Below are 16,421 nucleotides of genomic sequence, written 5' to 3' on the forward strand. Positions count from 1 at the left end.
TAATAAAATCATACGTTTTATAACTTAAATAAAATTTAATTAAACTTAAACTCACTTATTAGAATAATATCATATTAAACATATAGTATAATCTACTGTGAATTAGCAACAAATTACTTTTTTTTTTTAAAACTAGCAAGAAACTTAAATTTAAAATCTAAGTATAATATTTAATATTACATAAAACATATAATATATAATCTCTTGTTGTCACTCCCAAATTAAAAAACTAGAACAAATATTAAATTAAACAAAAATAAATAAATTATTTAATTAAAATATGATATTTATTTGAAATTTATATAACATTAATATAAATTTAATATAAAAATAATTAACATATTCTATAAATAAAACTAAGCAAACGTGCATATTGCACGTTGCTTGTATCTAGTATATATACTAAATGGGAGAGAGAAAGCTTATAAAGAAAAATAATAATATTAAAATATTATATAAAAGATATGTAAATATTATGTAAATGTAGATATGGATTAATTGGAGTTTGGGCATAACTATTATAAATATATGTATAAAAGAGCTGATGGAATATGTTTTTGTGAGTTTTAGCTAAATATTATAGAGAAAATGTATTACAAAATACAGTACCAAAACATTTTTTTTTTTATAATTTACCTCAAACTTTTACATTATACCATATATCAACTTCTCTATTTTTTCTCTACATCATTTAAATATTATATTTTTAAAAAATATTTTATTCATTTTAAGAAATAAAATAATTAAATATAATAGTATCACACTCATATATATATATACAAAAGTTTATAAAAAAATAATAAAATATTTATACGTTGATGAATACTGTTTCACTACATATAAAGAAATACTATTCATGTAGGTAAAAAAATATAATTTTACATCACTCATTGGAAGACTATTTAACATTTTTTTCTCTATTTATAAAAAATTAGACATTTTACATCTTCCATTGGGAGTGCTCTTAGAGCTTTAAATTGCAAATATAATCAAAGCTTCCAAATTTATACATCAATAAAAACAACTTAGTGGATGTAAGATATTTTTTTTTGGGTCCAACCACTATAAGTTCTATCTCTATTTATTTATTATTTTTTAATCACACATTAAATACGTGAATCCACTCTCACAAATTTCTATATAATTATTTTTTGTTGTTTGAAAAAAAAAAAAAAAAGTAAAAAGCACCATTATTATCTTATTGTCATTTTAATTAAAAGCATCATCTTTTGTCAAAAGATAGTATTATTATGATTACTTTTGCCAGAAAATAAATTTAAAAGTATTTAATATTAATTAGTAAAATATCAAAGTTTATTATATATAACAATGTTTTTTACCAAAACAATATGTATAAAAATATTTTATTGTTTAAATTTAGTTTTTGGTCAAGTATAATGATAATGAAAAATGAGATAAAAAAAATGAAGATTTACACTCACACACATTATATTGTAATTAATTACTAATTTGTTACGCATATTTTAATATACCTACATTATAATATTAATAAACTTAAATAGCATATATTCTAAATTTATTTATCATTTTATTGTACCTCTTATTTTTTAATTTAATTTGGTGTATGTTACTTGCCATTTTGATACATCATTTTATTTCCTTGTTTTCTTGGCCTTTTTATTACTGAATCACTTTATTTCTTAAAAAAAACACATTGTTTCAATATTTGCTTTACTTTTCACGTATCTATGGGTATATATTTTGTGGTCTATTTTTTTTTTAGTTTATATGTCTATATTATGAAATTTATCGTGATTTTTGTTTATATGCACAGAATAATTTATAGTTGCCTTTTGCATTATTAACTAGTTTTTGTTTTGAATTTTGTAGTTATTTTAAACATTTGTATTTACCAACATAGTAACTTAATACTTAATAGTATCTAAATCACTAAATTTGATGTCTACCTAAATAAATTAGTAGGTAAATGTTACTTTGGATACTTGTATTTATCAAAATAATAGCTAAATACTCAATAGTATCTAAATCTACGATTGTTTTAGATGCTTATTTGCATAAGATTATTATGTAAATGTTACATATATTTTTGTTCTTGAAAGACCCAGTTTGTCATAACCATAATTTGTTAAATATTTTCCTTTTTTTGGATACTTTTATATGTATGATGGTAACTAAATGTAACACGTTACTCTTGAAAGTTCCCGTATCAATACTTGGCAATTGTTACTTACGGGTAGTTAATTGATACTCTCATCTAATATGTCAATCCCAATTAATTGAAATCTATTCTATGTCAAATGTAATTATGCTAAATGTATTTGTTTACTAATTTGAATACTTTTTCCAAACTTTATATATAAATACATACTTATGATTAAATTACATAAAAAAAAATATATCCATTGTTAACATACTTGCAAACATATATAGTATAAAAATGATCAATTTAACAAATAGAAAAATACTAATTCGTGTCCATCAATAATTTTTTTTTTATAAATACTTTTTTTCTTTTCTTATTTTTAATACCCTTTGGTATCCTACATACAATAAAAGCATAACCTTGATGATATAAATAATTAAAAAAACACTTTTTAATATCCAATGAAAATAACATTATCAACATCAAAGTTTAAAAAAAAAACTACCACTAAATTATTATGTTATACATAGAAAATCATCATTTATTTAATTATATACTGAATGATATCTTTTTATATAATTATATACTTTTGGGTGATATCAAATAAAATAAAAGCTACATTTAGTTTTCTTACATATAAATTGAATATGTAAGTAGTATAAAAATTAAGACCAAATAAAATGTATGTCATATCCTATAATAAATATGAATGTCCTAAAAGAAATTAGCCATAATAAACGTCAAAGTATGAAAGAGAACATCTATAAAATGAAAGTTTTATAGAATATATAAATAAAATAAAATTTTATAGAACATCTATAAAATAAAATATATAAATCACAAGTGTGCTATAATATTCATAGAATGTAAGTTTTTATTAAAATCAGATGCATCCAATATAGAAGCTGGGTAAAAGTCTAAATTTTGTATTAGATTTGGATGAAACATAAGAAGAAAAATAACATAAACAATAAATAACTACCAATCGGTACCCAGAATACTTGATTTTCTCAATAATCCATCCCACCTTAATATTGGTATGATCTTCAAGTTGGTTGTAGCTTCACATTCATGTAGCCACTGAGGTATGTCATTATGTTTCTGTCGATAGCGAAGGTGATCAGAAAATAATCCCAGTCATCAGCAACCATATCCAGAGGAAGTGAGGTAAGAAACTCAAGCTGCATTGCATGACTCAAAACTAAAAGAGAAGCCTTCTCTTTCAAAGGATAAAAAACTTGTTACGTTGAACCGAACTCCATGTGCTTATATCTCGATAAAGATTTTTTTTTGTTTTAACAGTTATTTATTTTTTTAATGTTAATTTTAACATAATATTTTTATATTTAACAGAATATTCTCATATTTAACAATAGTTTGTAAACACTTAAACTTAATTAAAATAAAATAAATAATTAAAAAAATTAAAATATGATATTTTTGAGATATTTTACAATGATAATATTTATTAGAAACAAATTGTTTTTTTTTTAAAGCTAGCAAAAAAATTAAATTTAAAATCACGTATAATATTTAATATTACATTAAACATATAAAATATAATCTCTTGTCGTCAGTCCCAAATTCAAAAACTTAAACAAAAATAAATAAATTATTTAATTAAAATAAGATATTTATTTCAAAATTTATATAATATTAATATAAATTTAATAAAAATAATTAATAAAACTGAGCAAACATGCATACACGTTGCTTGTATCTAGTATATATATATTCTTCAATTTCATAAATAAATTTGACTTTTAATGCATTAAGTGACACTACATGATAAAATTATACCAATCGAAAAAAATCTCACATTTTTATTCTAGTATTCTTTGGATTACCAATAATGCCCCTATCATAAATTTCCCTATTTTTCTCCCATTGTCTTCTCTCTCCCGATCTCTCACGTTTTCCCTCTCAATCTCTCAAGCTCTTGTACAAAACAAAAAAAAAAAAAAGGCAGCTTAATCTATACAACTTTTCGAGCTTATTTCAGGGCAAGTTGTGAATCCTTTCAAGGCAAGGACTTCATTTTGGATTTCGGATAAAAAATTGTATGGGTAAGTATATATTTGTTATATGTAGTGAGGAAACTTGTTTATCAACATTGCTTTTGCTATTTCGAACAGATCTGTGTATGCCTTCATGTTTATTGTAATTTTTCACTGTCGGAATGAATTTTCGTTCCTTTCTTGGTTTTTTTCTGGGTTTTTTGTCTGCCTCGATAGGACTCGATGGTCCTCGATGGACCTCGATAAATCCTCGTGTATTATATTATTTGTATACCTCGATGAGCCTCGATGTGTCTCGATAACATCCTCACATAAGGGGTAATGGCTACCTCGATATACCTCGATGAGCCTCGATGGGTCTCGATAACATCCTCACATAAGGGGTAATGGCTACCTCGATTTGCCTCGATGAGCCTCAACGGGTCTTGATAACATCCTCACATAATGGGAAATGGCTACCTCGATATGCCTCTATGAGACTCGATGGGTCTCGATAACATCCTCACATAAGGGGAAATGACTACCTCGATATGCCTCGATGAGCCTCGATAGAGGCATAAAACTTAATTATGTATTATTGCCTCGATAGGACTCGATTGGAATCGATGGGCCTCGATGGGTTGACCTCGATAGAAATCGACATTTTGCTGTTTTATGTTGTAGTTTAATTTTTTGACCTTTTTTTTGTTTTTTTGTTGCAGATTCGACTGTTTCCATATTTGTTGCATTCAATGGTGTTTGGGAACTCAAAAATAGGGATTGGATTTTCAGGGATGCTGAAAATCAAGTTATGCCCGTGGAGAAGGGTGTGACGTATGAGCAACTGCTTGACATTCTTTACGATGAGCTTGAAGTGGATAAATGTGTGCATGACTTGAAAATTGAGGTCCCGTACACATGCATATCACAATCCGTCAAACCTACCGTTATAAAAAATGATAGGCATGTACGTGCATTCATTGGGTTAGCATCGAAATCTGTAGAGAAGCTCATTCCTCTATGTGTGACATTGATTAAGAAGGGAGGTATAAGAAATGCATCGGCTTCTGCCAGCGTTAATAAAGAAGTTCGATTTGAAGAGAACATTTCTCCTCCATGTCAAGGTTTCAAAGGAACTCAAGGTGACGTTGGAACATGTGTTCCCGAGACAAATCCAGACGTTATAGTCCATGATGGTATCCTGGTTAAAGATCCGTCATATGTGCATGACACGACGGAGTACGATCCTTATGGCTACGATCCTTATGTTAACGACGATCCTGTTGCTGATGCAACAGATCTTAGTGGGCCAAATGTTAGGGCAGATTTTCCAACACAGAGTTCAGATGTTATGGTAGATGAGGATCGCAGAATAGAAGATCGGCAAACACTTGGGACCAGCAGTAGTCGTCCAGGTCCAAGTAGAACCGATGATAGTTTTAGATGGAGTTCTCCATTGGACTTAGGTGAAGATCGTAGAACATGGAGTGCTCCCATGTTCACCAAAGAGGATATAGAGGCCTCACATCAACATCATTCCTCAACCAGCAAAGCTTCAGAAGAATTGCACCTTGGGAAGTTCTTTCAGAACAAGCTTGAATTGAAAACCAAAGCATCCATATTTGCGACGAAGAATAATTTTTAGTTTATGGTGAATAAATCTGGGACTGATGTATGGTACATTACCTGCAAGGATCCTGATTGTGGTTGGAGATTGAGGGGTAAGAAAAAAATGCGATCTGAAATGTTCGAGATTACTGTATACAACGAAGTACACACTTTCTCACAAGAAATTCGAGATAAGGACCACCGTCAAGCATCACCGTGGGTTGTTGGGCACCTAATCAAGAGGAAATTTGCTACCGATGGTACTCGGTACATGGCAAACAACATAAGGGAGGACATGAAGCACCATTTTGAGGTCGAAATGAGCTATGAAAAGGCGTGGAGATGCAGAGGATAGGCTCTTATGTATGTCAGAGGGACACCTGAGGAATCATACTCCAAGTTACCTGGATACCTGTGTCAGTTGGAGCATAAGAACCCAGGCACAATTACTGATTTTGTAGCAGAAGATGGTCATTTATTGTATTGCTTCTTTTCCCTCGGTGTTTCTAGGCGTGGTTTCCAGTACTGTCGTTCTGTAACTTGTGTGGATGGCACATTCTTGAAGAATAAGTATGGTAGCCACATGCTCTGTGCTGTTGCGTTGGATGCAAACAACCAGTTGTTTCCAATTGCATTTGCATTGGTGGACCAGTGAGAACCATAACTCTTGGACTTATTTTATGAGAAAATTGAAGGAAGCCATAGGGGACGTTGAGAACCTTGCTTTTGTATCGGACAGACATAAAACCATTAATCATGCTTTGGAGCTTGTGTTCCCAGATGCGTATCACGGTGCATGTTACCACCATATCTGTATGAATGTTGTGGCAAAATTCAAAACTGACCACGTGCAAGACATCATGAGGTGTGCAGCGTACGCATTTCGAATAACAGAATTTCACAAGTTCTTTGACAAGATTAAGGTAATTGATCCGCCCATTGCTCAATATCTAGAGGAAATTGGCTTTAAAAGGTGGAGTAGCGCTTATTTTCCTGGTAACCGATACAATATCATAACGAGTAACTACGCAGAAAGCTTTAACAATAAAACCAAGGAGGCAAGGTGTAACGCCCTGGATAACCAAGGTCGTTACACTGTGTGTTAAAAATAGTGCAAGACTTGCTAATCAAGTCATTTAAACAAAGAGTGAATCCAACGTCATCAACGGATTAGGAATAAAATATTTTGGTCACAAACATACTATTTTCATTAAAAATGACAATTTAATACATGAAAACTCAAAACAGGGTTTAGATGACCTAGTTGCAGCAAATTCCAAGAGTTACAAATAATTCAAGCCACTCTAATGGCAAAATATACATTTTAGGTTTCCGTCCCTGTACAATTCCTCGACTGTGGCGACCGAGCAGCTAACAATGTACACCTCGCCCCCAGAGCTCTCCAACTCATGGTTGACTCAGCCTACCCTTGCCTTTACCTGCACCACTAGCACCCGTGAGCCGAGGCCCATCAAGAAAGCATGATATCATAGGAAGATCAACAACATTAATCAAATAATCCACAAAGCACAACCAGGAATTCAGCATTTCATAACATTCATCCAATCAGTGATAACACTCAACAGATTAACAATTTGTCATCCAGACAGTCAACAAATCATATCCATAACATAATATTCACGCTCATAATCAACAGTTTATCACATCCATCAAGTAATACTCAGGGTTGGCGCCCTTAGGTCACACCCTCTATTTAACCCACTGTCTTCGGCTCACGTAGGCCGCCCCCAGTGTAATACTCACTGACTCCGGCCAGCTTAACCGAGCTCAGTGATAGATAAGCTACCTCAGCTACCAGTGGCCGAGCCGCGCCCTGTGCGCAAATATTGATTCCGACACCGTTAGGCCGGTTATCGCATGTCCCATGGCATAATACCACCTCATGACATGATGTACAAATATAGGGAGCTCTTAGTCCCATCATGTTCACATGGTTAATCACATTCACGTAACAATGCATACAAACATAGGGAACACTTAGTCCTAGCCTAACCACATAATCAGGTGCAGCTTTCTTACCTTTAGATCTCGCTAGCTCGTTCAATTGATCCTCAAGCACGATCCCGTCTGAACCTTAGCGTGTACCTAGTCACAGCCATAGATCAGAATCACCACCAAACTTCAAATCCAAAACCTAGCCTCGGGACCAATCCCGAGCCCCCTGGAAGCCCTAATTCCACCAAACGGGGTGGTGGAACCAAACCCCGAGCTTCCGGGCAAAAACCCTAAGGAAAAACTCAAAAACTCCTTTCTGGAGACAAGGTAGTGCTACAACACTCTAAGGAGGGCGCTATAGCGCTACAAACAGAACCAAAACACCCAGGAAGCCCTAGCCTAGCGCTGTAGCGCCCAAAGGCTAGCGCTATAGCACTAGTCACAGACCAACAACACTCTGTTTTCCCCTCTTCGACTTTCCTCGAACCAAAACCCCTTGGAACCCTTCCAACCCTCAATTACACACCAAATTGAGTCTACCATCACCTATATCTCACCCCATACAACTCAATAACACAAGACTTAACCACATGCATCATCAAACTAGAAAAACAAACATTGAACCCAAGAACTGAAAGATTCAACCAGAAATTCAGATACTTAGAACATCAAAGCTAGAACTTGTTACCTTCTATAGAGGATTTCGACCTTAAGTTGTCCCTAGCATCCAACCAGCCTCAAGCCCTTCAACTCCTCAGGTTCATATCCCTTTATTCCATCCAAAACTCAAACTTAGAAACCATCTCATTAAAACCCAGAAAAACACGTCAGGAAACCTTAGAACTTACCTCAATTGACTGGCTAAACCCTGCTAGCTCTTCTAGCTTCACCAAGGTCCTTAGCCCCAAGCTCCATCTTGAGCTTACTCTGGAATTCCAGCTCCAAAACTCACAAAGAATGGTGAAGAGATGACCCAGCCGAGTGAGAGAGAGAGATAACTCTAAGTATCCTGTTTTTCTTTCTTTCCTTCTTCTTTTCTTTTCCTTAAGCTTCTGAGTCTATCTACAACTTCCACTAAAGTTATAAAGCAGAATATAGCCTCTCCTTTAATAAGCCAAATGACCACCTTGCCCTCCCAATAATAACTAAACCTTTAAATCATCCTAGGGGCATTTTGGTCATTACTCCCAATTCCCGCTAATTCCCTTAATGTCTTTAATATTTACCGCTTACTTTCCAATACCCCACTAATCACCAATTATATTTCTCAATATCAAATCGTCTCTAATATATTATCCAAATTCCCAGATACATTCCCCAGGCTTGCCCCGAGCCGGGTATAAATCTCCGCTGTGACTTTCCCGCTAAACCGCTTGTTAGGATCGTCTCGAGCCACAAGCTGCAAACATACCCACATAATGTGGTCTCAACGTTAGCCTACCAATATACACGCAAGTATGCAATTACTGTAGAGTCCCAGAATTTACTTAGCTAGTTAGATAGTAGTAGTAGTAGTAATAGCTAGTATTAGTTGTAGTATGTTTATAACTGTGGATTTTGGTTTAGACCAGGATTTAATTGGACACTCATAGTAACACTTGTAGATTTTCTAAGTTTAACCTATAGTTTAAGAATATTAATTTTAACCTAAGGTTTGATTAATATGACTGATATTGATGGTGATATTTATTATATTATAAGGTTTAGATAAACCCAATAGGATAGTAACACTTGTCATATGTATGATTATTAAGAAATTATTATTTTAATGATAAAATAAGATAAATATAAGACTTAGTCTTCACCAAAATCTGATAGGAGCATGACATTTATCACAATTTTATTTATTTGTGGATTAGGTTGATATTTAGATAATTAAATAAATTTTTCGTAACTTTAGGGTACTGTAACTTCCAACCTGTTTTTGACCCAGTTATATTAGGAATTTCGAAAAATATTATTTCTTAAAAGTTGTAGATAATGTAATGAGCTTTCTAACGGTATAAAGAGAGTCCAAATCGGAGTTATAAAACTCTAGATATGTTGATTTTACTGAAGGGGAGTTTAGAGTTACGAGATTTAGGGAGTTAGAAGTTAGGATTCTATTTGTTTTTATTATTTTAAAAATCAAGCTTTGAATCCTTAAATCTCTCTGAAAATTTGAACAATTCCTAAGCCTTTAGCTGAAGGATATTCAAATATTTTCAATTAAATTTATTATTTTTATTCAAAGCCAAAAAGAAGATTTTTATTCCTAGAACTCTATAAATATGACCTAGCACCAAGCATTTTTCATTCATTCATCAAGCTAAGTTCAGAGGCTGCAAGTTGCTAGGTTATTGTGAGATTGTAAACACTTGGGTTGGGAATTATAAGCTTGATCATTATAAGCTTAATAAACATTTGGGAAGTAAGGTTATAGTGTATTTCAGTTTCGAGGTATAGTTCGGTCATAGAAGCATTCAAGGTATTAATAAACATTTGGGAAGTAAGGTTATAGTGTATTTCGGTTTCGAGGTATAGTTCGGTCATAGAAGCATTCAAGGTATTCCTAATTCTAGTTCCTTTCTGTATTGATTCTTATAGTTCTTCTCTACTCAAATCCTAACTCAGTCTTTTCTATTCTTAGGCATCTAAGTTCTTCGAACTTAAGGTTTTCTTTGGTAAGTATCGTTTCGATGGTGTAGTTTATTCTTTCCATCTCTTTTCTTTAGTATACTCACCTCTATATTATGGTTTTTAGGAGTGTTCCAAAATCCCGACTTTGTTCTCATCATCCCGGTATATTGGTAAGGAAAATAGGATAGAATCTATATGTGTATTGTTTATGTTATCTTGTGTATTATGTTATGAAATATGATATGTTATGAATATGTATGAATGTGTATGTTTGTAGGCTTGGGCTTATGCCCTATTTGACTAACAAGACCCCAAAAAGATTTTGGGCATATGCCTACTTAGCTAGTAGGACCCCACTAATCTCATGGGCATAAGCTTGTTTAGTCTATGGGACCCCAAGTAATAATGGCCATTATAATAAGTGATATGATATGCCTTTATGATTATTATGAAATTATGTTTATGACTATGTGCTAGATTTTCCTTGCTGGGCATTAGGCTCATTCCTTTTTGTTTTATGTGCAGGAAAATAGCCTAAGAGGCGGTAAGATTCGAGGACGCTTAGAGAATGTGTATCGATGGTGAATGGAGTCAAGGGGCCGAGCGTTATTCGATTCGAGGATGTAGTTACTGTTTTATGGTTTTACCTGTATTTTCCGCATTTCTTATGTAATGTCTTTTTATTAAATCATGTTTTGTTTTTAAAGACAATGGGATCCCATATCCTTCTTAGTATTTTATTTTGTAAGTAACTCTTATTTTTACAAGTTACTTAATAAAATTATGGTATTTTCGCAAATGTAAGTTCTATTTAGGATTTTATGTATAGTTTCGTTAATGGTCCAAAAGTCTAGATTAGTGGGTCATTACAATTACGCTCTCAATGAGCCAAATTACCAAAATACCCTCACAACAGAGTATATAACCCCATGCATGCCTTTATCATCATATAATAATATGACCCACATAGTCATGCATATAATCATATAATAGCATAATAAATCAATTATGGCCCTCCCGGCCTCCTAATCAAGGTCCTAAACCTTATGAGGAAATTTGGGTCGTTACACAAAGAGCTTTCCAGTCGCCACTTTTCTTGAATTCATAAGATTCACTCTTCAGTCTTGGTTTGCAGATAGATGTGAAAGAGCTGCAACAGGAATAAATGTGTTATCACCTGAGATGGAAAATGATTTGAAGCAAATAGGTGATAAAGCAATTTTTTTGGTTGTCCAAGTCCTTGGTCATCACGAATTTCTTGTGGTCGATGGTAATGGTGATGATGAGGTGAACTTGGCCACAAAATCATGCTCTTGTGGCATGTTCCAAACCATTGGGATACCCTGTGTACATGCTTTTGCTGCAGCCAGAAAAATAAGCATAAACATTTACTCATTGTGTTCCCCTTACTATAGAATCAAGACATTGAAGGACACTTATAAAGATACTATTTACCCTGTTGGGAACGAGGATGAATGGGTAATCCCTGATCACATCAGAGATATGGTTGTCGGCATCCCTGTTGAGAAAACCCTTGTAGGAAGGCCCAGGAAGCAGAGAGTGGGTAGGCGAAAGACAAATCGCTATGCTTCACGCGTGGTAAAGATTGTCAAGCCACGTAAGTGTAGCAGATGTGGTGGTAATGGGCACAATAGGAAGTCATGTAAGGCTAGGATGTAAAATATTGTGTTATGTAATTATTTAATTGATTTTGGAGTAATTATGTAATTATTATATGGAGTACTTCTTCTAATAATTTGTTGGTTTGGATGTCGAGGCAGACACATTATGTGAATTTAATACTTTTTTATTTAATAATTTTTTCAAAAAATATTGTTTGATAAAAAATAATATACAAAACTAACTATATGCTATACTATACAAAATGTGTAAGACAAAAATGTAAAGAGCATCACAGGGACAAATTTTGATAGAATAGGTCCACACACCACTTTGTCCTGAAATGTTGGATGTTCTCATCGATAACGGTATCGAGTGGTAGCCTGGCAACCAGATGCTCGATATGTTTGATGGCAAACATACCACAATCTCCACTGCATATAATCGATTTTGTGTCAATAAAAGATAAAAATAACTTTAATTTTCAGATTTCAAAATACACTAATTAAATAGGGGAATACCTTGTCTTAGTCTGAGGACACTCCTCTGGAGGAATACGACAATATGAAAAAGGCTTTGCATTCTGCTCAGGATATACCTGGAGGTCCTTATGGTCGTCAAACATGCCAGAACACCATAACAACGAAGGCAACAATAAGCACTAAGGCTAGATCGCTTCCTCCATCAGAGTGGGACTGAGCACGCTATGGTTGGAATCATAAATGTTGACGCACCACGTTGGATTGGAGACTTCAATGGCGATCCAATGTGCGGCTTTCTCGATGTGCAAGGAAAAATATACGTCACTCATATTTTGCCATGATACAAGGAATTGATTATCATCGCCCTTCAACATTCTCAGCACATCGTCGTCTCATGTATACTTAGTGTCGGTCTCTCTGAAATGATTCCAACGACCTAGGCACACTTGGGGGAAGATGGTGTTGTTCACAGCATCCTGTCGAAATGCAGCATGGTAAAAGTGGCATCGGCGGCGTAGCATGTGCAAAGCGGCATCAATATGCTAAAAAAACATGAAAATTCTTTAGTACCATCAATATATTTTAAGATTGAATTGAAAACATGAATGTGATTTACATACCGAATCCCAAAGCCAAGTCTGGACTGTATGCAACTGCAAGAACCATGCGTCCCAGTATAGACGTTCCGGTCTCTCTTGTTGTCGATCTTCCCGATGATCCACTTATGGAAGCTCTTCTCCTGTTGTGGGTCACACTTCCTCAGTGGTTCAGCAACTAGCCCCTGTTTATCTAGTCTGATCTTCTTTGTTGGGTCGGTGAAGTCATCAAAACGCTTGGGCCTGCGTTTCTTCCTGACAACTTCAAGGCCAGCTGCCTCATCGGGCTGCAGTACTCGTACACTGGGACTGTCAGCATCACTAGCAACTACAGATGTATGGGCCTGTGGAGTGGAGGGTTGATCATCACACTCGTAGTCTGCAGGCAAGATATCGGACTCTGTATCTGATTTTACGTCAGTGGATCAACCTGAGACCAGTGAAAGCAGCTGCGCCAACTGAGCCATTATCGTGGTCTGATTCTGTAGTAAGGTTGACTGGCCCTCCTCGACCCTCTTGAGCCTCTGCATCAATTGCTCATAATCAAGCTGGGCAACCTGACTAGATGAAGCTGCACAGGCCTGTGAAGTGCCCTCCTCAACCCTCGGGACATCCTCATAAAAAATGGAGGCTTCCTTTGCAACTTTTGCCAGCTTCTCTGCCTCCTTCTCAGGTACCACTACTTCCTCCGCTGCAGTCCCAGCCTCCCCCACAGTTGATTCCAACTTAGAGAATAACCTGGAATCAACTTTTGGGAGGCTATTGTAGTAGACTACCTCACTGGGACGTGACTTCAGCATGGAAAATACCACTAACTGCATGGTTGAATAACATGTGTTAGGAAAACTTTAATAAAATAAATCGTTAATCAATTAATTTGTGACATTTAACAAGATAAAATGGAACTTACTCGACAGTTGGCGAATATAGGAACCAACTGAGCTGTCGAAATAGTGATATCAATCTTCGTAGCCCAGCTAAGCATCCTCGGTATCTGGTTCCCACTGAACTTACTCCCGAGAGATGGCATGGCCTCAAAAGTCCAGTAAAGAAGCGTGGGTGCATAGCCATAGAAACTATACTTCGCCTCCTTCTGTTTTTTGCTTGACCCCTCTTTCTTCTTCTCCTCGTAGAGTTTCAATTGCTTCTTCATGTCCTTCTGAACTTCTTTGCTAACATTCTTAAATGACAACTTCCCCCATGGATACTTGAAAAAGTAATCAAGATCCTCAACCATCCTCAGGGAATCTCCCTATATCGTCGTTGTCTTCTTTGGGGCATTCAGTACCCCCTCTATCAAATAGCACAAACTCAGCTTAAATGCATCTTTTGGGTTTGTGGAGGCCTTCAATGCATCTTCCAACTGACCAAAACTAACATTCGATTACCATTAAAATATTCCTGGATGATCCGATCACTTGAAAGATATTCTTTCAACTCATCTGGGATTGGTGATTTCCCAAAATTTAGCCCGGTAAATAAGGCAAACTCTGCAATACCAAATCTACACAGAGTGTTGCCCAGGTAGAACTGACCCTCTTCAGGCTTCTTGCTTTCTACCTTACGCAACATTAGTTGATGCAGCAGAACCCCAAAAAAACTAAACGGCTTCGCCTTAAAGAACTGTCCCAACGGGCATGCCTCTGCCCTTTCAATAAGACCATGCTTCTGAAACTGCTATATAAGGGTATCCAAGTAGGCACTACCCCTATAAGTGGCACGACCAGGAAAGTGCTTCTCCAACGACACAATAAGTTCAGGCATCTGAAAAAAAATACAAAAAAAAAAATGTAAAACAATCTGGTCACTATCGAGGCCTATCGAGGTAGCTACTATTGAGGTAGGTGCTAAAATCCGAAAGCATGATATCATCGGGTTACTATCGAGGCCTATCGAGGTGGGTTCCAAAAATCCCAAAGAATCATATCATCTGGTTACTATCGAGTCTTATCGAGGCCTATCGAGGTAGGTCCTAAAAATCTCAAAGCAAGATATCATCTGGTTACTATCGAGGCCTATCGAGGTAGGTGCTAAAAATCCCAAAGCCCCGTATCATCGAGTCCTATCGAGGTAGGTCCTAAAAATCCCAAAGCCCCGTGTCATCGAGGCAAAGGCTACATAAGCCATATGGCCAATAGCATCGCGTCCTATCGAGGTATATGCTAAAATTTCATCGAGTCCCATCGAGGCACAGTCAAATCCATACCCTGGTATATACTATCGAGTCCTATCGACGTGCATAAAAAATCTCGAAAAAAACCCAGATTTCTTCATTCCCCAGCCCCGATCTATCCTATGAACAAAAATCAACAAAAAAAAAAACTAGGCACATACACATATGGCAGATTAAAAACGAAATCCCTCACCTTCGCTTTCTTTGGGGTTGTTTCCTAAAAGTTTGGTCGGCTTGCTCGACGTTTTCTCCTTCCCCTTCTCCGATCGTCAACTCCGACCCTTTGGGAGCCCTTGTTCGTGGTCCTGGAAGACAATGGTTGGGTTCTACGGATTCATTCGGGTTTAGGTGTTACAAAGTTTGCTTGCTTCGGGACTTTGGGAGAGAATACAGAGAGTTTGTGAGAAAAAATGCCAGGGGTATTTTGGGTAGTAAGGTCATTAGTAGCACCAAAATGAGTCATAGTGATAGGATATTTTTTAAATGTAGTGTCACTTAATGCATTAAAAGTCAAATTTCTCATTTCCTGATATCATGCAGACTATAGAAGCTGCCAAAACACCACATTATCTCTCTTCACTGGCCCTGAAGACAAGTCTGGGTGAAAAAGTTAGACAGAGGTTAAAAGCAGCAACTTGGAGAAAACTTTCAAGAAGAACCAAGATTGGAATTCGGAATAGTTTCATCTTTTTTGTGGAATAATCGTTCGATGCAATCAAGGGCACAGATTTGTTCGAGAATTGGTGGAAGTGCGCAGAAGAAAAGGATTCGTTTCTGGGGCTATACTGCTGCTAATTGTGTATAGGATTTGGCATTTAACATTCCATTACATGAAATGGCCAAAATACACTTGTTTACATTAGCATTCTTTCATTTTTTTTTCCCAAGGCAAGATTTTGCTGCAGTTCAATTGTGTTATGTACTTTAATGTTACTGATTACGTATGTAAACTATAGCCATTATCTTGAGGTTGAACTGATGCCATTTTGGGAGATATTTGAAGTGTTTACTCTGAAATGGCGTGTTTTTAATCATCCAAACTGCAAGCAGAATTGAAAGTGTGACTAATTGGGTTTTATCAAGAGTTCCTTATGAAGCAGCATTCCTTGTACGAGAATTGTTTAAAGAAACTATTGAAGAAAATGTGAGGAGGATAAATGACTTGGGAAGTTGTGAGTCTACGCTGTAGCCAACTGCACCAATTGACATATGCATTTTGTTGGGTGGCACGAACCAAAAGAAGAT

At 35.3% G+C, this 16,421-nt stretch overlaps 1 protein-coding gene across 1 annotated transcript; it reads right to left on the reverse strand.

Annotated features, from left to right (window-relative positions):
• Positions 1-12,228: 12,228 nt before the first annotated feature.
• On the reverse strand, positions 12,229-16,294 carry LOC133797817 (uncharacterized). The gene is made up of 4 exons (XM_062235888.1): positions 13,914-16,294; positions 13,028-13,818; positions 12,447-12,949; positions 12,229-12,359 (listed from the first exon to the last, which is right to left on the reverse strand). Exons 1-2 carry the CDS (start codon positions 14,238-14,240, stop codon positions 13,429-13,431), a joined length of 717 nt encoding a protein of 238 aa, XP_062091872.1. The 5' UTR covers positions 14,241-16,294; the 3' UTR covers positions 12,229-12,359; positions 12,447-12,949; positions 13,028-13,428.
• Positions 16,295-16,421: the final 127 nt, after the last annotated feature.

Source organism: Humulus lupulus, chromosome 8, assembly GCF_963169125.1.
Source record: "Humulus lupulus chromosome 8, drHumLupu1.1, whole genome shotgun sequence".
In the NCBI taxonomy this organism is placed as follows: Eukaryota; Viridiplantae; Streptophyta; class Magnoliopsida; order Rosales; family Cannabaceae; genus Humulus; species Humulus lupulus.